At 34.6% G+C, this 23151-nt stretch overlaps 1 protein-coding gene across 4 annotated transcripts; it reads left to right on the forward strand.

Annotated features, from left to right (window-relative positions):
• The first annotated feature begins 3297 nt into the window (after positions 1 to 3297).
• LOC132183686 (serine/threonine-protein kinase STY17) lies at positions 3298 to 22749 on the forward strand. 4 transcript variants are annotated; one of them, XM_059597059.2, is made up of 17 exons: positions 3298 to 3758; positions 5161 to 5275; positions 7800 to 7912; positions 8088 to 8207; positions 10842 to 10914; positions 12321 to 12431; positions 12951 to 13001; positions 13329 to 13468; positions 13546 to 13653; positions 15448 to 15521; positions 16478 to 16653; positions 17606 to 17701; positions 21315 to 21395; positions 21522 to 21572; positions 22093 to 22233; positions 22348 to 22431; positions 22530 to 22749. In XM_059597059.2, the coding sequence occupies exons 1-16, from the start codon at positions 3574 to 3576 to the stop codon at positions 22381 to 22383; spliced, it is 1671 nt and encodes a 556-aa protein (XP_059453042.2). In that variant the 5' UTR covers positions 3298 to 3573; the 3' UTR covers positions 22384 to 22431; positions 22530 to 22749. The 4 variants fall into 4 exon arrangements, with proteins under 4 accessions (XP_059453042.2, XP_059453041.2, XP_059453043.2 ...); XM_059597058.2 differs by having other exon boundaries at positions 22348 to 22749; XM_059597060.2 differs by having other exon boundaries at positions 8091 to 8207; positions 22348 to 22749.
• The last annotated feature ends 402 nt before the right edge of the window (positions 22750 to 23151 follow it).

Consider the following 23151-nt stretch of genomic DNA (forward strand, 5'->3'; position numbering starts at 1 on the left):
AAATTATATAAGTTAATCTTAACTTTATCAATTTAATTAAACGAGTCAAATCTCTCAATTCTAACTCGTTAATTTCATATTAAATTTGTGTCGAATTTGCAGATTGTGTCAAAAATTATCGGCTCTAATTATTATTCAGATTTTAAAGACTTTCAATTGTAGTCTCTGTTTTGGCATAACAATTGAAAAAAAAAAAAAAAAAAAAGGGCTACCAAGAAAGCCATTGTCCTCCTACTGCAAAACCCATTGCTTGAATTTTCCAACTTTCTCTGAATTTGTTTGCATGGGAGCTGCTGTTCATTGTAAGCGTAGGAGACAATTGACAATACTTGACTACGACCCTTTTAGGATTGTGTTTGAAAAATATAGCTTTTAAGTCAAAACGAGTTTTTGGGCAAAAACTTCATTTTTAAGCTTTTGCCAAAAATGTTTTTTGCCTATTTTTAATTTTTTTACCAAAATAATACTTCTTATTGTGTTGTTCTAATACGCCAAGTCATAGTTGTACTAATCGCCAAGTCATAGTCATACTCTTAAATACACACCCAATTGATAAACAATGCTTAAATCTATATTACAAAAACATTAATAATATTTAAACATCAGATTAAGAGGACGATGATTACTAAGCAGTAGATATATTTCTTTCTCTCCTTCCTTAGTTACTCAATTTGATTGTTAATTATTGGGATTTGGAAGTATGGGGGAGGAAATGATATGTTTGAGGACTCGGTCCATTTTTCAAACTCTTTTTAACATTAAGACTGCGTTTGGTGGAATGATTTTGCAGGCTAAACGTACTTTTTTTTAAAGTAAAATCGTGAAAAGCGTTCCGTTTGAAAGTGTATTTGAAAAAATGGCGGTCGGACGTTTTCATGTAGTAAGTAAGTGGATGCGTTTTTAAAAAAATCGCACTCTTTTGCAAATTATGTCGAGCGTTTTGAATTTTTTAAGTCTCTTAGAATTTGAAAAAAAAAAAAAAAAAATCCTTTAAATTTTATGAGGGATTATATCTATTATGAAAATTAAAATTCATACTTTTGATCATTGCATAATCGATAAGAGGAATTTGAATAATGAAAAGTATGACTTTTGAAGTCATATCAGAGATTGTATTATATATGCTAAATGCCAAATATGGTTTATAAATAGAATACCCCCCTGGCCCTGGCATTGTACATATTCAAAAAATAGTTAGATTCTTTCTTGACAAGCTTGGGTCTCTTTAGATGACAACTGGCTTAGACAAAGGCAAGCGACAAATTCTCTTGCCCTCTAAACGCAAGCACTGACTTTAGTATTTTAGGCGTTGCCTTATAACAATAGGAATCTCTACTAATATGACAAATACACCCTTAGCAAAGACAAGCATCCATAAATTGTTTATTTAACAACATTTTATTACTCACAAAAAAAAAAAACAAAAAACATTTCATTAACGTGCAAGCAACTTTAAGCCATTGGTGGACATTTTCCTTAATCAGGCTATTGACCATTAAGCCTTTATAAGGAAAAGAAAAGAAATCTTTTTTAATTAACATAAAAAAAAAGAATAGACAGTTTGTATAAACTACGTAGGGATGCACAAATGGAGCGGTTATAACCATCCAATAACTATTAACCGCTTATAAGAGTATAATTACTTTTGTAGGTTGTTATAAAAAATACTAACCGCTTAAGGCGGGACGGTTAGCGGTTTTAAGGGTAAAGGTAGACGGTTAATAACCGCTAAGTGCCTACTTTTATATTTAATAATATATATTTATATATTTAATATAATTTTTTTAGTGTTTTTTAGATTAATTTTAGATTTGTAATGTTTTAGATTGTATTTGGATTTATATACAATTTTTATAAGAAAAATGATAAAAACACAACTTTTTGGTACAACTTTGGCTAAACTTTTCCCTTATGTGGTCATTTAAAAAAAAAAAAAAAAAAGATTCTTAAGCAATAACATCCTATGTGGTATTTTTTATTTTTTATTTTTTTTTTATAAAAAAAAGGTATTTTTCTTCACAATAATGACCATTTTTTTTAAATGACAATTTTTATGAAGAAAAATATCATTTTTTTTTCAAAAAATACTAAATAAAAAAAGGACCACATAAAATATTATTGCTTCCGAATTTTTTTTATTTTTTATTTTGTTTTAAAAAAAAAAAATTGATCAAAGTTATGCCAAAAAATTATGTCTTTATTGTGCCTCTTTTTATAATTGGAATTTGATTCTATAGGAAAAAGCTGTTTTAGAATCAAAAGAATCCGACTTAATTGAAATGAATCAAAAGATTCTCTCACAAGTTTGTTTCTCTAATCGTATTATTCTAAACGGAGCTCACAAATGAACAGTTGTCCAATCTTGAGCACCTTTGTCCACCACTATTAGTTTTTGTCCATGGCATTTTTCACGAGGAAGCTACAAAATTCCATTTCTGGTTTAAAGTGCGAGGGAACTCTAACATGTCCATGCTCGAGGACACAGACACAATCAGAACATGCCACCGACCTGATGTACAAACCAGCACATTTTGAATACAGTCTAGATGGACTGTGATTAGTGCCTTAGGAGACGGCCCTGTCACTCTAAAGACCACTCTGGAAAGCGCTTGTTGCATGAGCCGTTTCATGAATGGCGCGTGACGGCACGAGGCCCTTTTCCTTCGCTTTTAGTACCAAAATGGCCTTCTCGTGAATTTCCTTCAATCTTGGACCCACCCAATAAATTTTAATTCCCCGAAATTCACAACCCTATCCACTCCACCACCTCTTTTGCTAAAAAAATTTGCACAATTGATTTAATTTAAATTACCAAATTTTCCTTTCTATAAAATAAAAAATGGATCAGATTGATATTTCATTAGAATTAAATTTAAATTTAATATTCTCAAATTAAAAAATTTTAGTCATTTATTTTATCTAAGAGTTTAAAATAAATTATGTTTTAGTATTTAATGAAAAAATATGACTTATCTTTTCTGACATGTTCACACAAAAAGGGGAAAGAAGATTTGAACTAGTGATCTCTACTTCATAAGGCGTGGTTTTTAGTCAATTGAGCTATTCCTTGGAAACAAAATATGACTTATCAAATTCCTTAAGGTAATTTCCTTACTAAATGCTAAAACATAACTTATTTTAAATACTTAAATAAAATAAACGACTGAAATTTATAAATTTATAACTTTCAAATTTAAAAGAAATATTAGGATAATCAATCCCTCTATACCAAGAAGGCAAGGACCATTACTGTCTCTCTCCCTCTCTCTCTCTCTCTACTAACTTCTTGACATGCTTCAAAACGTGTCTGTCTCTCTCTCTCTCTCTCTCTCTCTCTAGAAAGTAGTAGCAGTTGGGCTCCGGTTCTCTTGCTACAATTTTTATGACGAAAACACCATCCGTCTTCCTACAAAACTCCAAACATTTCCCTTGTCTTCTTAGATTCTACCCGTAGTCAAAGATCCTCTGCTAATCCAGTTTCCGGAGTCTTTTACCGCACTTTCTCGCTCATTTTCCCTCACTTTCTCGGCTATGAAATCTAAGCTCCTTGTTTGACACATACCGCGAAACCGCATGGATTTGATCGAAGGAGTGGGAGAGAGCTCGTCGCCGCCGAGGAGCTTCGGCGGAGGCTTCAGCAGCACCGATGTGCGAAACGACGTGTACAATCGGTTGATGGAGAGCGGGCTCGATGAGGTCGTCTCTAATCCGGAGTTTCGGGAGCTCTTGGACGCTCACTTCAATCGCTTGCCTCAAAGGTACTCGTCGTGATTGGTTCTAAATTCAATTTTTTAGTTTATATTTTCGTTATTTTTCTTGTCTTTTTAGATTTCAATTCTTCGTTCTCGAATTTTCGAGTGACTTTAATGCTGTAAAGTTGATTGCGATCACTGTGAGTCGGTTCGGAGTGTATATACGTGTATACGTATGTGCGTGTATCGCTAGGTAGGTGTTAACCTGTAAGTGTTTTATTTTGAATGCAAGATTTGGAGTAGCTGTAGATGATATTCGGATTCGATCATTTGGAGTATATGTCTGGATGCTGTTTGTGGAATGCTATCTTGCTTATAGTTTCGATTATCATCTTTCTTCTTCTTCATATAAAACTTTCTAGGGGTGGAGTGACTTGGTGATTGGTACAACATTGATTTCTTGAGTTTCTGAACACAATAATACTTCAAAGCTTGTGTTCTTCATTTTTGTTATAGCCCAAGTCAACTCAGAACCGCCGTAACAGCGTCTGAAAATAAAACTCGGCTGTAAAAATCTCATCAAAATACGTCTTGGAAACCCATTGTACAAGTGATTCATCTTTATAAAGCACTTAAGACGTGCAAGGAATATTTCCCTTGATTACCTTTAATCACCAACTAAGCTACAAGCCGAAGGATATCCCCCGGGAGCCATATAGTATAAATTCAGAGAGCTAAGGGAAGTTTCCCTCTGATGGAAAATGCCCTAACTCAAGGAAATCTGTGTCTCTACTAAAAATCCAAAAAATTTAAGATCCTGCTGGTAGGCAACTTCAAGCGTGGTTATGAATAACTCTGGGACAGTTTGGAATTGGCAGTGAGGGCCGCATCTTCATTATCCTGTGTCTATAATTCAAGACGGAGGACCTAGGGGCTCGTTTCCTAATGCTTTTTAGGACTGTTTTTTTTTTTGTTTTTATAGCCAAAAAAAAAAAGGCATTAATAAACAAGTCAACACATAACAATCACGACACACTCAAAATTACTTTTACCTTTGTGTCATATCACAGCCAAAAAGCAAAAAGCACCCTGTAAAAAAACATTACCAATCAACCCTCTAATTGGCATGCCGTAGGAATATATCAATCCCACTTCCACCATTGTCTTTCGCAAATTCTCTAGCAATTTGTCTTAGTTTTAACACCATCCTGAAACTCTAGACTGTTTAGCGGCTCCCTTTACTATCTTAAAGCTTCTTCCTTTCGAAGTAGGTTTTTATCCAAGCAACCCATAAAAAACCAACAAAGAGCCCAGATGTGTGTTCACATGGAGGAACATTTTGCATTTTTTTTTATTTCTTTAAGTTAAGGAAAATATTTCCAAAAGTTACTTAAATATGTAACGTTGAACATAACCTTCTGTCTTCTCGGGTGATAAACTTATAGCCGTGCACTTTCTTTTTTGTCAGTTATGGACTTGACGTAAATATGGATAGAGTGGAAGATGTTTTGTTACATCAAAAGATTCTTGCATTGGCGAAGGACCCGGAGAAGCGACCTGTATATCATATCCGTTTCTTGGAGGTGAAGCCTTTCATCTGATTCAAATAATTATGTTTGGAAAATGTTTTGTTGACTAATTTTGCTTCAAGTTAGAGAGGGAAATTTTTTTTTTACGCTTTTGTTATGCAAAATAAAATGTTTTGTTAAGATGGCTTGATTGGGTTCCTTCTACTTTTTCTTTACTTTGAAAAATCAGTAGAAGAAAAATATGAGCAAAGTTCAAACCGCGATTTACACATGTTCTTTTTTCCCATACACACATATGGACATATGCTTATGATCATAAATCTGTGTAGTCTCAACTCTCGCTAAAGTATTAGATAGCATAAGATCTGGGAACTTTACAGTGACAGACATGTATGTATGTAATTATTATACGTATACACTTCCCCCAGAAATTGGATTCTATAATAAAATCTGATTAGCAGTATGGACAGAGAGTTGGTGTTTTTATGTGGATCTTAGCAAGTTAATGTGGCAAGTCAATGAATAGGGGTGTAGGTTTAGAAATAATAACCTGCAATCAGCGAGGCACTATTGCCAAATGTCTTAGGCGCACTGGTGGCAGTGGATATGAACTCCACTCTGCATTGGGTGAGTTACCTTACTGATTTTCCTGAGAATCCAAAGGGTCACAAGAAAGGCTGAAAATTATGTTTAATAGTGTATTATGACCACTAATTAATTCCAGAATGGGGAAGGGGCTGAAATGGAGGAGGAAAAGAAGAACAAGGTAAAGATTGTGCATTATTTATAGTGCCATAAAGATAAAAATTGTCAGGCTAGACAGCGGCTTGGTGTAGGATTTATGATCTGTAATGAGTTTTCTTCTAATTTTTATACTGGCTACGATTTTATACTTGTCTGTCACTTTTATCAGTGACTTGCTGTCATTTAGCTAGAATTTCAAAAGCAGCTTAGTGAATGTGGAGGGTGCTATAACTGTCTGGTTAACAAACATGAGAAATCAGATTGCTGTATGTTTACTTTGATGAGATTAATACACCAATGATCCAGAGTGACTTATGGAATCTTGGAAGAATCTTCGCAGTATTGTGTTTGATTCTAAGATGGTTCTGTATCCATAAAAGAAATTATTTGTACGTTAAAATATTAGAAAAAATTTATCTTCTATATTTAATAAGGTGTGTATAGGCTAGGTTGGTCGTGCTTACAAATCAAGGCTTTAGGATGTCAGAGATTGCTAATGAGGTTTCTGCAAGCTTCCCACTAAAGTAATCTCAACAGGATGAAGTTAAGATGGTAATCCCACCCTTTGCTTGCTTGTTTTGAGGATCCAATATAAGGGATGATCCATGAGTCTCCTATTGATTGGTAAGAGATCAGCACTAGTGACAAAGGGGCTGTCAATTATATATTTATAAGGGCAATGCCTTGAATTCAGACAAAGACCTTATATTCTATACTTTATGTTGTTTGACACAAAAAAATGAGGTATGCGTGAAAGTAACATAAAAAATGAGGTATACGGGCAACTAACTAAATGTAATTTATGAAGTATGTATGCAGTATAGGTATGAAATGACACAAATATGTTGAAAGTGTGAATCCAGGAAACATATAGGATGGGGATATGCAAGCATTCCTAGTTTATACGTCAAGAAAGATTTATGCACGACACAAGGATCAAACACATATCATTTACCATTTGTTTGTTTTTCTTCATCATTAGATTCACATTTTAGGGAATTGTCCCAAAAGTCCATGAGTTTTGCCTTTGTGACAAATATGGATTCGAGTTTCTAATTTTGACAATTAAAGTCCTGATTTTTGCTCAAGTGACAAGTAGGCCCCTCCATATATTTTTCCATTCAGTCTTTAATGGAAAACTCGCCGCCTGTAGATGTATGCATGTTAAGCCAAACCACAGAAATCTTGGCATCCTGTGTGATAGATTTATTTTTATTCTATTCTTTTTTGCCTCTTTGTGATCTGAAAAATTATTTGTGACACCAGTTATAATAGAGTTTTGGAAATTCTGTTACCTAAGCCCTACTTCTCAACCTCAAAGTTTGCCTATTTTCTGCATTCGATTACCTGATTTATATATATATATATATATATTTTTTTTTTTCTGTTTTGATTGATTGGTAAGAGTAATCTTTATATATATGGTAAACCTTTGTGGAACAGATCAAAATTTACATGTCATATGCGCTTTTGCTTAGGGGCTAGCTTTATAACCTTATTGTTGTTTAAGAATGGTCTTGTCCGAGTGAATGCATGATCAGTGTCATTCAGTTTGATTTATGTTAGTAATATTACTCTAATCTAATTGCATATGCCAACTGTTCACCTCTTAAGTTCAGAAATCTGGTCTACCATGGCGTACTCAAACTATGAACAATCATACTCCTATGAACATCTGTATATTGTTACCCACTATATATCAATTTTTTGTTCTCTTCTATTCTGTTTCAAGCCATATAATTTAACATTTTTAGCTCTATTATGTTTTTTTTGTTTGCTTCTTATTTCTTTATCTTTTTTTTTTTTTTTTTTGGTCTCGTGTCTTGCTGGGTAGAATACTTGTACTAGAACAGATGATAATGATGATCAGGAATTTGTTAGTGCTCTCTCTACCACAAGACCATCTTGTGATGCTGATAATGAAGGAGTTGTGCCATCACATAAAAGGTATTTCATGTATCCTACTTTTACTTATGCGAGTGCTGCCTGCCTTTTTTTTATCTCAATGAAATGGTAGTATTTCTCATCATTTGCATTCCTGGTAGGAGTTCCAGTGAGTGCACTTCTTTTCAAGTTGTGGTTGTTTTTCCCTATTACTTATTAATGTCATTTCTGTAACAAGAAGCAGGGATTGTGTGACTGACTTTGAACCTTGCTCTAAGCTTGAGGACCTAAATTTGGATGTCAGAAATAATACCAAAGACATGGAGGAGAGATATCTTACAGAGAATTTTTCCAGAAGGTAACTAAGCTAATGATTGTTTGCATTTCTTCTGTTTCTCTGTTATTCCTGAAGATTTAAGACACTGCTTGTTGTGACAAATGAATTTTTGGATCGCAAGAAGTTAAAAAAAAAAGAGCAGAATAAAAACAAAGCAATCACATAGGACATCAAGATTTACGTGGTTTGACTTAACAAGCTTATATTAACAAGCAGAGATGACCAAGAGAAAATTCACTATCAAAAGGAGTACAAAGAATAGTAAAAAGAAAACCACTTAAAACCCAATGCCACAATACACTCAAAACTTACTCACACAAAATAGAATGTTTTCTCTAATTCTCTCAGTGCCGTGCGACACTACAGAAGTATGAGAAACTGCTTTTGCTGCATATTCCTTTTCGTTCTCTCTTTTTGATCTCAGTGCCGAATGAGATTTTTATATAGTTGTGCAAAACCGGCTATGAGGGAATATAAGCCTTGTGGGAGAAAAAGTAGCAAGTTGGCTAACACAGAGAGTTATTCTCCTACAAGGAGAAGAAAAACTGTTGGGCCCCACAAAATGACGCGACTTGATGGAAATACAAGTCACTTGCATCACACTGATATTACCCATTAACCTAACTTTTTCTTATTAAGGTGTCTTTAATATGTAGCCCATACATGAGCTCATCCTCAGATTTGGTTTGGTATTGTTAGAGAATGAGGGTAATATTGTAATAGAAGAAGCAGAGGACAGATGTCCCTATTAGGTATCCTTATTTTTTGAATATTGTACCAGTTGTCCTTTTCTTTAGAATGGTGTATTTTGCTTCTATAAGGGCCAAAGAGATACTGAGTTCCTCTCTTTTGTGAAAACCGTAATCTTGACATGATTTCAAAGCATAAAAATTAAGCAAGAAAAAAGAGTCTAGTCCCTCCTATTTTGCCTTTTTCTTCTTTGTTTTCTTTCTTGCTGTTTGCAGCAGTGCTGTGGTTGAAGGCTCAGGCCTGATGCCCATGGTTGGAGGTTGTTGACGACGTCATCACTTTAACAGCTAAGATGCCGTAGTTATCGACCTCATCACTGTAGTGGTTGTTGTCAGTTGTCAGGGCAGTCTGGCTGTGTGTGCTGGCTGGAAAAGTCTGTCAGTTAGTTGGTGAAATCTCTCATGTTGCAGTGGTCTTCGGTTGTTTCTGCTTGGTCATTTATGTGTTGTAGTGGTAGTCGGCCACGTCTCTAGGGGTGGTCGGTGGTTGTAGATCAATTTCCTGAATCAGTGATATCTTTACTCTGTATTTAGATTACTTTTTAGGCTTTTTAGTGGGGCCTCTCTCTGGGATGCCATTCAGGGATTACATGAAGGGGTTTACAAATGTTATTTCTACCATGCCATCTTTACAAAGGAAATTGATCATTCTGCAAAACTCACACTTGACTCTATTATCATAATTTTAAGTTTCAATTTGAATGTTTTAGTCTTTGAAATTGAGAAAGGTTTCAGATTTTGCTTTGAAACACCAAGAATTGAGTACTATATGGTAAGATATAATTAGGTACAAGAAAGTTAAAGAACATTTTAATGCGATCATAATCTGGTAAGATAACTACTAGGATGCATTTTCCTATGATCAATATACTTTAATATGATGTTGTCTTAACATGTATGAATGCTTTAGGCGTACTTTTAAGTTTTAGAAATTTTACATATAGTTAACAATGCGCACATCATGTGAAAGAGGACCTTGGAGCCTATTGGCAGTACATTGTGTAGCATGTGATCTATGCCATTACTGCGTCCATTGTTTATGACCTTAACATCAATACAACATGGAAGTTGATTACTATATTTTATTACAATTCAAACCAATCTATGAATTTCTTGGGTTGAAACATTAAAGATAAATGGGTTATGTGTAAATCCCTTAAGAATATGAGCAATAAACATATTTGATACGACATTCTTGGATTAGTTATAAACACGTGTCTGTATCTCTGTATAATATCTGTCTTTATATGTTTTAGAAATAAAAAAAATAAAAATAATCTACTTTTAAATGTCTTTATGTATTTTAGCGAAAACTAATCAGAAAGTCAAGTTAACTGAAAACACAATGGGCAAAATATAGAATAACTTGTGTGAGGAACTGTTTTGACGGCAGGTTGTTATATTTGTGTACTTTGAACATGAGGATAGAATCTCTCTTTTGATCAATTTCTATGAGAGCATACGTATACTTAGACCTATTTGTTCTGAGCTCTATCAATTCATTCTTTTAAATATCGATGAAATTTAAAAAAGTGCAACTGACTTTTCTGACAATGCTTTCAAGTAGTGAATTAAGACCTCTTCGACTGACATTTAAAATTGTGTGAACAATAATTTTTTGTTTGAACCTCTACTCTACTTTTATATGTAACACATAAAAATCCATAATATGTATCTTTCCTGAATAGTAGAGCCTCGTGTTCCATTATGCCTGTGAAGGCATATTTGCATACATCTGACCCATAATCTCCTGTCAAGTTCTTCCTGCATTAACTGTTTTAAATTATTCTGTGGCTGAAGTATTTCTAGTCTTTATTTAGCTGAACTTTTGGCTGTACAATTATGATATCACACATTTTTAGCATCATTCAGTAATGTAGCTGACCATTGGTGAAATACAATGCAGGCAAGAACTTTCACATGTTCCGGTACATGAAGTAATATTTTCTACCATTGACAAGCCCAAGCTTCTTAGTCAGGTACCTTAGAAGAAATATTTTGTAATATTTTTAATTATCAGAATTCATATTAATTTTTGGAGACTTTCAGTTTATTTCATCATTAATGTCTTGTCTTATACCTCCATGAACTGGTAATCCTCATGAAGTGACTCTTTTTATCTTTTCTGAGCGCTTATGAAGTGACTGATTTATGACAGAAATTCCCCAACCTCTTCTGCATGCAACATTTATGTTCAGATTCAAACACCCATTTAACTTCATTGCATTGGTTCAGCATGATATCAGAAAACCCTCCAACCCCCGCCACCCCCCCCCCCCCCCCCCCCCCCCCCCCCAAAAAAAAAAAGAGAGAGAATAAAAAAATGAAATCTTAAAAATGAGTTTGAAAAAGAAATTGGCAGTTGTTTTCCTTTGATATCAGCCAAACACAAAGAACCTTTTGAGTTGTAGACATACTTCCATGAGGTAAGATGAAAAACTGAGTTCATTGAAGGCAATTCTTCTATTTGTCTAAGTTTTTATTTTCTAGTATTGAAACTTATTTAATGCTATGGGGTTCTTTAATCATTTGCATTGTGTTGTGGCTTCAGTGTACATGTACTATAGTACTTAAGCAGTTACTCTTGGTATTTCACTAATAGGTGCAATTTGTCAAATTCCAATCTGATTAGTTTTGATGCAAGTCTTTTATGGTGTTCAAAGTAATTCTCTTTTAGGAGAATGTAAGTATAGCTCGTATGAATCTATGTAAAGTCTGTGCAAGACTTTCTCTCTTTAAAATGATGTCATAGAAAGTTTTGCTACATTAAGCATCTCTATCAAATCTTTGCACTGCCAAGCGACTATGTTAACTCTAAATATACTTCCACCTCATTGTAAAATTATTGCATACTGAACAACATAACCAACTTTCCCATGACAGTATGGGTATCCTTCTTTCAAACTGGAATGAAGTTTCACTAGAATCTGGAAGGAAGTTTCATTCAATACCTTTAACACAAACTTATAAACTATAAAATTCTCAACAAAATAGAATATAGTGTTTCCTTTTTTGAAAAAGAAATGCTAGGTTTACAAACAAATTTTACAAAAATACTTTTACAAACTGATGTAGCACAACACTATTGGAAAATGAGATAAATTCAATTTTTGAGAAACCCAATCATACTGTGCCACATTAGTTTGTAAAAGTTTTTTTGTAAAATCTGTTTGTAAGCCTAGCATTTTCCTTTTTGAAAACATAATTCTACAGCATTAACTTAAACATATAGCCTTCAGATTTGTGACAAAGTCCATTTCCCTTCAAGGTTTGTAGATACCATATATTTTTTTGATAAGTAAGGTTTTGTAGATACCATGAGAACTACAAACCGGAAAAACATCAGGACTATGATGTTTTATAACAAGGTGTTATTTTGTTCTAGCTTTCTGCATTGCTTTCGGAAATAGGACTGAACATCCGTGAAGCACATGTGTTCTCAACAACTGACGGCTACTCCCTTGATGTTTTTGTGGTGGATGGGTGGCATGCTGAGGTACTTTGTCACTCTCTGTTGTTTTATTACTCCTATCACTTTTCTTTGCTGTTTCTTCCACTGTAATTCTCTAATTTGACTTGTTATGATGCTTTTAATTATTATCATTCCTTAGTATCATTGCCATATACCATTACATTGGTGGATGTGCACTTTTTTGTGGTTTTATTTATTCACTTTTGATTCCATTTAAAAGACTAAAAAAAAGTTTCAGTGATGTTATTACTTGTTGCCCATGCGCAGCAAACACTTGTTGTATCAGTAATTATTTTTCATCTTCTTATTGAGCTTCTTTGGAATTGTCTTACAAAATTGAAGTTTTTACAATAATAGTTCAAGCCCTTGCTACTTGATGTATCTATCATGTTTGTGTTTCAAACTGGTTAAAATTAAACAAATTGTGGCTTATCCCAGGAAAGTGACCTTGTAATATATTAAGGAGCATTGTGATTATATTTCTTTTATGACAGGGATCTTTGCTGAGTCCAAATGTTGCTGACTTTGCAATGTTGTGGCCAGGATGCAGATAGTTTGTATGAAGCTATGGAAAATGCAGTTGCTAGAAGTGAGGTAATATGTCTCATTGTGACATTATCTAGTTACTTGGTTTCATTTCTGGATCATTTTTGGATCTTGAAATCATATCCTGGATGAATTGTTCTTTATGGCTTTTCATTTTTGTGCGTAGTGATCATAAAACTATAAAACCAGTTAATATCAAGTTTACATGGACATCACCTTTCACATGAGTCTTGAAAAGGAGTCGGTGCTGCCCCTTTTGTAAAGAAGTCAAAATGCTCCAACTAAGAAGACTTTCCTGGGATCTTTTTTCTTATCATATAAGTGAAAGATGAACGCCACTAGAAGTGTAATAAATATCCTTCTTTGGAAATATAGGGATCATGGTCGCGGTCTTCAAGTTCTCATTCAGCTGTGGAAAAAGCATTGGCTACAGAAGCAAAATCTGGAGATTGGGAAATAGATAGAAGATTATTGAAGATAGGAGACAGAATTGCTTCTGGTTCTTGTGGAGATCTGTAAGTTATGTTCCCCCCAAATAAAGAAAATTAGTTCTCTTTATGACGCTTACCATTCTTTTGTTCTTTATCTGAAGGTATCATGGAGTTTATCTTAGTCAAGATGTTGCTGTTAAGATTCTTAGATCTGAGCATTTGAATGATGCTTTAGAGGATGAGTTTACTCAAGAAGTGGCAATTCTAAGGTGAATAGTTAATCAACTGTTAGTATGTAACTCATGTTTTACTTGAAATTCAAATCTGTTTGTTTTTCTGATGTATCTTGGTGAGAAAATTATATGATCTAGTAGCACATAATCATTCTCCAAGTTGACATGATATTTTTAATTAAGGAATATAGAAGAAAAGAAAGAGAGGAAAGATAGGCCGTAGAGGATCCAAAATTAAGGTTCTTACTCTACTAACGTTTTATTTATATTAGCGTCAAATAATACAATTACATAAATGCCCTCCAATATAATAATAATAATATAAAAATAAACGCAGTACATCAACACTCCTCCTCAAGCTAAGAAAAAGATATCCTGCATCCCAACTTGCTTAAGATTGTATGAAAAATGCTGCTTGAAACCCTCCTCAAGCCATAAAAGCGTCGGTCATAACTTTTTCTTTTTTCAAGTCCAAGTATTTGATTGGTATATGTACATGTTAGTTTATCGAGTCAATGCGTGTGTTGACCATGTGTATTCCATCTTATCCTACTTCGAGCTTTTATTATACCAAAATCAACACTATGGTTGGTTTATTTTACCATTTATCATTATCATGGTTAGTTTTGAATGATATATTTTGATGTGTGCATCTAGTGATGTATATCTTGACATATTATCTTGTTGAATACTGCATCATACTTGCTAGAATATATATGATATAGTTGTGGTATGAGTAGGACTGTAAATGAACCGAGCAGTTAATGCTTGGCTTGTATAAGCTTGATTCAAATTAAGTTTGTTTAATAAATTAATCGAGCTTGAATAATAATTTTAGCTTAATTATTAAATGAGCTAAACTCGTATAAGCTCGGCTCATGAGAAATTGAACACCAATCTGGGTAATACCTATCTCGATTACATATATATGCATTATATTCATTCTAAAAATAAGCAGTCAGAAAATATCTTCTTTATTGATGGTAATACCTGCCTTTGCATACAAAGCCATTGCAATGTTTATATGATATTCAAAAATCCTCATTTATGATATCTCTTTTGGATTGGGTTATTGTATATGTTCCTCATTTTGTCTCAGAAAATCTGGTTGATTTGATTTGTCTTTAAGATTGTAGTAGCCTCTAGAATATTCGGCTCTCTTGATGAGATATAATGTAGAATGGAGTTTTGAATTTTTTGTGAGAGAAAAGTGAAGAAAGTTGTTTGTTAATGTGAAAAAATGAGGTTGACTTCTTTAGGAGAAATGAGAAGAAATGGTTACCAAACTGGCCTGCAATAACTATCCTCCATGCTTGGAGGGGAACTTCAAGAACTTGTATCTACGTTAGCTGTTTGGTATTTTACTTGGACTTTATTTGCTATTCATTGTTAAGGAAGTCACCAATAAGAGAATGATGGTCTTAAATTCATTTTCCCTTAATCTCTCACTCTTAGCGGTAGAAATATCTTCTGGTTATAGTTTAGTAACAAAACAAAATCATGCAATCAGCTTCATAGAGTTATGGCATTGGCATTCATCAAATCTTCTAGCAAGTCAGTAATAATGAAGCCAGTTTTTTTTTCTCCAGCAGTTATTAATTCTGAAGCCCAGTATGTATGTTGTTCCATATTGTGTTCCTCATCTTCTCGTTGTTTCCACCTTGTAGTAATTTTAAGTTATGCTGTTTCTATTATTCTTAGCATTCTTATAGCTATGGATTTGCTTTAGAATTAGTGGCAAGATTACTGCTCACCATTATCATATATTTGTGAGCCAGTTTTTATTTACTTTACTTTTTTCCTTTTTGTCTTTTGTTTATATGAATGCAGGGAGGTCCGACACAAAAATGTTGTTCGTTTCATTGGTGCTTGTACCAAGCCTCCACATATGTGCATAGTAACAGGTAGGATCTCTTATTGGAAACTCAATTATTTTCCTTTGGATTAGACAAGTATTGCTTAGTCCTTTGGCTTCTTTGATGGTTTCTTATGACTTCCCTACCAGATTTTATATCTGATGCTGCAAGGGAAAAGGAATAAATTTAAGATGTGAAAAGTAGTTTTCCTTGAAGTGGGTTGAAAAGACATGATAAACTTTTCCAAGTTTCATATCACGATTTCCATCAGCATATTTTTTGAAAGAAGTTTTTTTTGGCGCAAACTAATCCTAACAGATGTATTGATGCAGAAGGATCCATGTGGAAGAAATTCCTGCCCTCATTGTGCAACTTGAGAAAATTTCTAAATTTGTTTGGGTGTTGTGTCTTTCTGGTGGCCGGCAACATTAGGGTTTTTTCACTATTTTCACTCACCCAATGGTCTAGGTTGCATACCTCTTGCTTTTCAATGTGTATCATGTGACTATTAAATGATTTAATGTTCTGTATTTAATTGTGGTGATATGGAGTCTGAGCCTGTGTCATAATAATGTAGTTACTCATCCAAAGCTATCATTTTAGAGCATCACTTTGAATAACAAGACAACAAAGATTGGTTTACCTGTGGGCACTCAAATTCACAATGTAAATGCTAAGTTGGAAGGTCAAAATATAATTACTCTTTATTCGGGATTGTAAGTGTTGCAGTTGGTGAACATTCGCTGAACCACATGTCATTCCTATAACAGCATGTATCTTGCTTTTCTTTGTTTTGTCATTTTATTCTCCGGGTGTTGAGTTTATGAGGAATTTGTTATTTGGCTCTTAATTTAATCGGGACTTCTTTTTCCACCTTTGGGATTTGGCTCTTATAGGGATTTGTTTAACTAAAAATTTAGTTGCTTTTTTTTTTGTTCGTCTTTTGTCATTTTTCCTTTTTAGTAATTGAAATACAATTTTATGGATTTTGATCTTGCTTGCAGAGTATATGCCTGGAGGAAGTCTGTATGATTACTTGCATAAGAATCATAACATCTTGGAACTCCCTCAGCTACTAAAGTTCGCAATTGATGTCAGCAAGGGAATGGAGTATTTGCATCAAAGTAGCATAATTCATAGGGACCTGAAGACAGCAAATTTGCTAATGGACAATCATAATGTAAGAATTTATGAATATTATTGATTTGATTGACTGACAGCTAAAGCAATGTCAAAGTTAATGAAATGCACAAAAATTAAGTTTTCCCTTTAACGAAAGGATAAATAGAATTAGATCTTCTATTACATAATGATCCGTGTATTTCACTTGACAAAGTGTATGAGGTGCCAAAAGTATTCATTTTAGTTATAGGCTTGAGATGACTGAAGCAGCTAACTAGTCATTGTTTCTCAATTTTTTCATATTGGATTTGAATACTAAAAAAAATGTTTTCATTTTTATATTACCAAGTCTTATATCGTTACAATTGAGAAGAGGAATTTGTATCAACCCATTGTTAACATTCTTCTGGTGATCCTTCGCCAGTTGGATAGATTGCATTTGCAGTCTTCTACTAAGAACTGAGATCTTAGTAGTTAACATTTATTTGTTGACATCTGAATGTGGCTTCTGTGATTAAATCTAGATGCTGATGTGAGGAATGATTATTTTCTGTATTGTTTTCAACCTTTTCATCATGAGTTGCTCATATTTTTAGCTAACTTTTGGGTTTCAAAAGTTATGCATACAGTCTTATAGTGATTAGTAGGATTCAAGTTTAATGGAATTTACTTTTATGAAGTTATTAGGTTCTTGTCCATGATTTGTAGTTTTAGTCATTATAATCTTGATTGATTCTAGATGTGATTCGCATAGGAGGTCTCATCTCTTCTCATGAATTAAGTGAATCTTGGTTTGCCATATCCATCCTCATACATTATGACAGTATTGATTTTTCCATCGTGTTTATCTCTGTCTATGGATAATGATTTGTTAGCAATAAGTTTCGACTATGGATGGTTGGTATTCTAATTGTAATTGATTGTTCTCCCTGCTTTAATCTCTACTCCATTCAGTTAAAGAAAGGCAAGGTTTTCAATTTACAATAAAAACTATGTTTTTTGGTTTCAAGGTTGTTAAGGTGGCAGATTTTGGTGTTGCTCGATTCCAAAATCAAGGGGGAGTAATGACCGCAGAGACCGGAACATACAGATGGATGGCACCTGAGGTCTGTGTTATTTATGTTTGATATTTCCTTTTGGTTTTTAAGCTTTCATTTTATTTTTTTTTGGTCGTCCTCTATATGTACGGCCTACTGTGGCACAAGCTGCCTACTTAACTTTTCAAGAGAGGGGAAAAAAAAAAAAAAAAAAAAGGAAACCTCCCCATAAAAAATTCCCCCCCCCCCCCCCCCCCCCCTCCTCCCAAAATATATATATATATATGGTGGGCCAGCCCAAAAAACAATGTACATAAATAATAGAGGGAAAAAAAAAAGGAAACCACCCCATAAAATTCCCCCCACCCCCCCCAAAAAAAAAAAAATATATATATATATATATATATGGTGGCCCAGCCCAAAAAACAATGTACATAAATAATAGGATGGTGACATATATTATACTTTTCTTCTTCGTCTTCTTCTGTTATAGTGTTATTTTATTCTGTTATAGATTTTTAGTATTATTTTGAAATTGGATTTAGGTCACTCTTTTAAGCCCTCATCTCCCCCACTGCCCTAGTCTTCCCACCCCACCCCACCCCACCCCCACAGATTGGGCCATGTGTTATGTGCGGCAAGCGTGCATGGTAGTGTAGTCCATGGATTGACCCATTACATGAAAATTTTGAATAAAATACTAGTCAGGAGAAGTTAAGATAATTGCATGTATGATTTATTTGATATAATTGAAAGAATCATTTGGAAAAACTTAAAAAAAATTGTAACCACATTCTCTTATAATTATGGAAGATGGCACAAAACAAAAGAAAGCTAGTATAATAATATTAGACTGGATGTTAGAATATATTTTCAGCTGACAAAGCCGATATTTTATTTAATTGCAATAAATCATTTCTTCAAGAGAAGGATGTTGGATTCCCTTCTCTTGGGATTCTGGCATGCCACTTGCAAGAATATAGGCAAGCCGGCATTGCACTTCTCATTATCTTGTTACTTGTAGTTGCTACTGCTTGGGTGGCATAGCTGTCATGTGGTTAAATAAGAGGGAGGAAGCAAGAATGTAGAACAACAATCTACAACCAAAAGAAAGACAAGGAAGATGGAGTGATACCCTTCCAAAATTTTATTATCAGGAAAAATAATTATAAGGAAGCAAGAATGTAGAACAACAATCTACAACCAAAAGGACAAGGAAGATGGAGTGATACCCTTCCAAAATTTTATTATCAGGAAAAATAATTATAATTATGCAAGCCCTAAAATGCATTCATTAGGGGTAGGCAGATCCTAGATTTAGTTTTTATAGCTAATAAATGCCTAGATAATGGGATCAGATCTGAGGAGCAAGGTGTGCTTTGCGAATTGGATATTGAGAAGGCTTATGATCATGTCAATTGGGACTTCCTGTTGCATTTTCATAATAAATGTGCAGCTTTAGGGAGAAATGGTATAGTTGGATAGCGCATTGTTTTTCTTTGGTGTGCCTCTCTATTTTGGTGAATGGCACTCGGATGAGATTTTTTAATAGCTCTTGTGGTCTGAGACAGGGAAATCCTTTTGTCTTCTTTGTTGTTTGTCATCGTTATGGAGACTTTTAAGTAAAATGATCTCGGCTGCGACGAACGGGGGATTTCTATCTGGTTTTTTTGTGGGGTCTAGGAATATTGGTGCACACATCTCCCACTTTTGCTTTTGGGCGACTCTCTGGCAAAATCAGATCATCTTCACTACTTGTGTAGCTTGTTCTTATGCTTTGAAGTTGTTTCCTGTTGTATATTGCCTGTATACATAGGGGTGCCTTACGCTTTTAATAAAATTTTCAATTACTTGGTCCCTATTGGTAATGTCAATAATGTTGATGGTTTGGCTAGTATCTTGGGTTGCAGGGTTTCTTCTTTGCTATGAAGTGTCTTGGCTTTCCAGTGGGAGCTTCTTTTAAGGCCATATCTATCTAGGATGACATTATTGAGAAGATTGTAGTTGTCCAAGGGTGGGGGGGGATAACTTTGATTAAGAGCACATTATCCAATTTGCTTGCTTATTTCATGTCTGTTTTTTTCCCTCCTTGCTGGTGTTGCCAATCACATAGAAAAGTTAAAGTGGAATTTCTTAAGGGGAGGGTTTGGTGAAGAGTTCAAACCACTTGGTTACTTGGTCTAAGTCTCTAAAGGAGGGGTTGGGGGTCTGAAATTTACTTTTGTTTTAATCAAGCTTTGTTTGGGATGTGGTTATGCCGCTATGTTCATGAGAGAGAGGCCTTGTGGAAGGTGATGGCTGATTCTAAATATTATGACAGCTTGTGAGGTGAGTGGTGTTCAAATGAGGTTCATGGGTTGTATAGGGTGGGATCATGAAAAAATATCAGGAAGGGCTGGGGGGGAATTTTCTAGTCATACGAGATTTAAGGTAGGTGATGGCTCCAAAATTAGCTGGATCAGGCCCACAATGTAACTTTTTTGAACTTGTTCATCCTTTTTAAGGATGCTTCCATGGCAGATCACTAGGAGTTTCCTAGTGACCCTTAGCAGTGAAATGTTAACTTGTATCGAAGTAGCTCATGACTGGGAATTGGATTTCTTCACCTCATTCTTCAATTTGTTGTACTCCTTAAGATTGAGACCAGGAGGTGAAGGCAAGCTTTGTTGGGTTCCTTCTAAGAAAAGGTTGTTCAATGTTAGATCTTTCTACAATTTCATTGTTCCCCATGATAGTACTCCTTTCCTGTAGAAGAGTATTTGGCGGAATAAGGTTCCCATAAGAGTGACATTCTTTGCGTGGTTGGTTGCTTTAGGGAAGATCCTCATTATAGATAACCTATGGAAGCGCAACAGGTCATAGTGAATTTGTGGTTACTAATTGGACAAACCTATGCTTATTAAAAAAAGTGCAAAGACAGCAAAGACAATGAATTTGTGGTTACTTATTAAAAAAAAATCCAAAATGTTGCAACTCTTCCCCGGGAGATGAAAGAAGGGAAGGGCGGAAAGCACCTTATCTTTCATGCCATGCACTTGTCAATGGAAGATGATGGGCAACCAATGAGCATTTTTTTCATTGACAGAGTAAGTAGGAGCACGTGATATGTGCACCACCTCATCATTAAGGCACTTAATTTCTAGATTTTCTTTAGGATTGCTATTTTCCCAAAAGCTAGAGAGACATGCAGTACCATACTGTCCAATCATTAAATTCTCGAAAGATAACTTGAAATAGATATACTACTTCCAGCGTAACACTACTTACCACTACAATTCCAACACAATCACAAGTCTAAGTCTATCACAACTTCCAATTTTATCATAATTCTAACATTATCACAAAGTACTAGATAAACAAGTATACGAATTAAAATAAACAGGACTTGTTAGAGATGATACTCTGCAAGTCTTATATTCCAAGTCAATCAATCTTGATGTTATAACTTTGCTAATTTATCCATGTGATGATGACACGGCTGTCACTTTGGCACTGCATCAAGCTGATGCGTATCTTACCCAGCAGCAGTGATATACTTATTTTGCTTGATTTCATGTTTACCAGAACAAACTGAACTTTAATATCCCTGATTTTATATTCATATTTTAACGTTCTTACAGTTTTATGCCCATATATGCCATTTGCTGTATTTGCTCACTGTTTACATCTTCTTTTTCACGAGGTTATAAATCATCAACCATATGATCAGAAAGCAGATGTATTCAGTTTTGCTATAGTACTGTGGGAGCTCGTGACAGCCAAGGCATGTCCTATAGTTACAACAGACCTCAATTTAAATTATCCTTCCTTTCTAAAACAATCCTTCGAGAGATATCAATGTTGTACAAGTCAACATAATTTTAGTTTTTAAAAGTTTTTTGTATGGCAGGTTCCATATGATACCATGACTCCGCTACAAGCTGCACTGGGTGTGAGACAGGTTTGAACATCTGAATTGCTGGGCCGTGATTTACTATTAAAAGTTTTGGCATCTCAGTATCAAACAACTATCTCTAAACTTTCTAGGCAACCCCCCCTCCCTGCAGGCCAGTTAATAGTGTGTGATATGCTGTACTTGTATAATGATCTAACAGTTCATCTGATTTAAATTTAATGAATTAACATGGTTATCCAGTGTTCATGCCTATTATTGGACAAGCAGACACTAAATTCTTCCACTTCTAAATGAGAGAAGTAAACCTTATTAACATGTCAAATATCATTGCTTCTGAAATGACACTTAAATTTCAGTGTGCACCTCAAAATAGGGTGTAGAATAGATTTAGGATGTTAGTGTATTTGGCACCTAGAACACATGTATTAAACAGTTTCAATTCCTCCATTAGCATTTTAATGCCTCTCAAGAGTCTTTAATATATGACTCGCAAATGTGACTCATGACAAAAGAAAAGCTTCTGATATCTGTACCTAACAGTTATGTTCTGTATTCTACTTTCTAGGGACTACGTCCAGATATTCCCAGAAATGCACACCCCAAGCTGTTAGAACTAATGCAGAGATGTTGGGAAGCAGCTCCGGACAGTAGGCCTTCCTTCGCTGAAATAACAGCTGAACTTGAAAATCTCGTTCAAGATGTTCAGGTGCGAACACCCACCCACAATCACCTTGAGCCATAAATTTCATTCTCCTTTGCATCTTTTTTCTCCAATAAAATTGGTCTTGTTCTACATTTAATCCCAGTATGTAAATTTCAGAAAACTTCAGAAATAACGAACGGCTCTTGCTCTTGAACATTCCCAGTATGCAATATTTAAAGCGGCTCATTTTCAGGCATTTGGGTGAGGATTTTCCTTTTTGTTTTATTTTGTTTTGTTTTGTTTTGTTCTTCAATTAGATGTGAGGTTATTTTGTACATCTGAGCGAAGAAAAATTTCAGAAGGCTGTCCAATACAGAGTGAGAGGGAGAAGAGTATCGTTATATGCGTGTGTAGTTAGTCTATACTCTTCCACGGACTTGAAGCAACATCATGATAAATTTCACTGTGAAAATTGTTTAGAGCAATTATGTACTTTTGAAGAATGAATACTCTAGAACCGGTGCATGCTTTTTGTAATAGCTCCAGGTCTTCGATTATTGGCATTTTCTTTTTGACAAATGTGGTTGGTAAACTTGTTTCACCTTGAAATAGAAGTAAAATTTGATTAGTTAAAGCAGGAATGACAACCGGGCAATTCTGGCATGCCGCAAAGTGTGGCCGCCTAAATGCAAGCAGGATTCTGGCAAATACGCTTTACTGTTTCTTTCCTTTTTCCTTTTCTTATTTTTTTGGGGGTGAATTTAGTGTTGGTTTGGCAGTTATGTTTAAGGTTGGATGACATCTAGGGTATTAGGGAAGAATTTCACTCCACTTCTCGGTGTTTCACAATCCTCTTCCCCCCCCATTGGCAATTGGGGAGGATTGCGTCCCTTGTCATTTCTTCCATTTCCGTTTCTTCCGCTCTCTTACTTCAACAAAGGATTCGCTATATCTTATCATCCTTTAGTACTTATTCCCTTT

The sequence above is a fragment of the Corylus avellana genome, chromosome 7 (assembly GCF_965113065.1).
Source record: "Corylus avellana chromosome 7, dhCorAvel1.hap1.2, whole genome shotgun sequence".
Classification (NCBI taxonomy): Eukaryota; Viridiplantae; Streptophyta; class Magnoliopsida; order Fagales; family Betulaceae; genus Corylus; species Corylus avellana.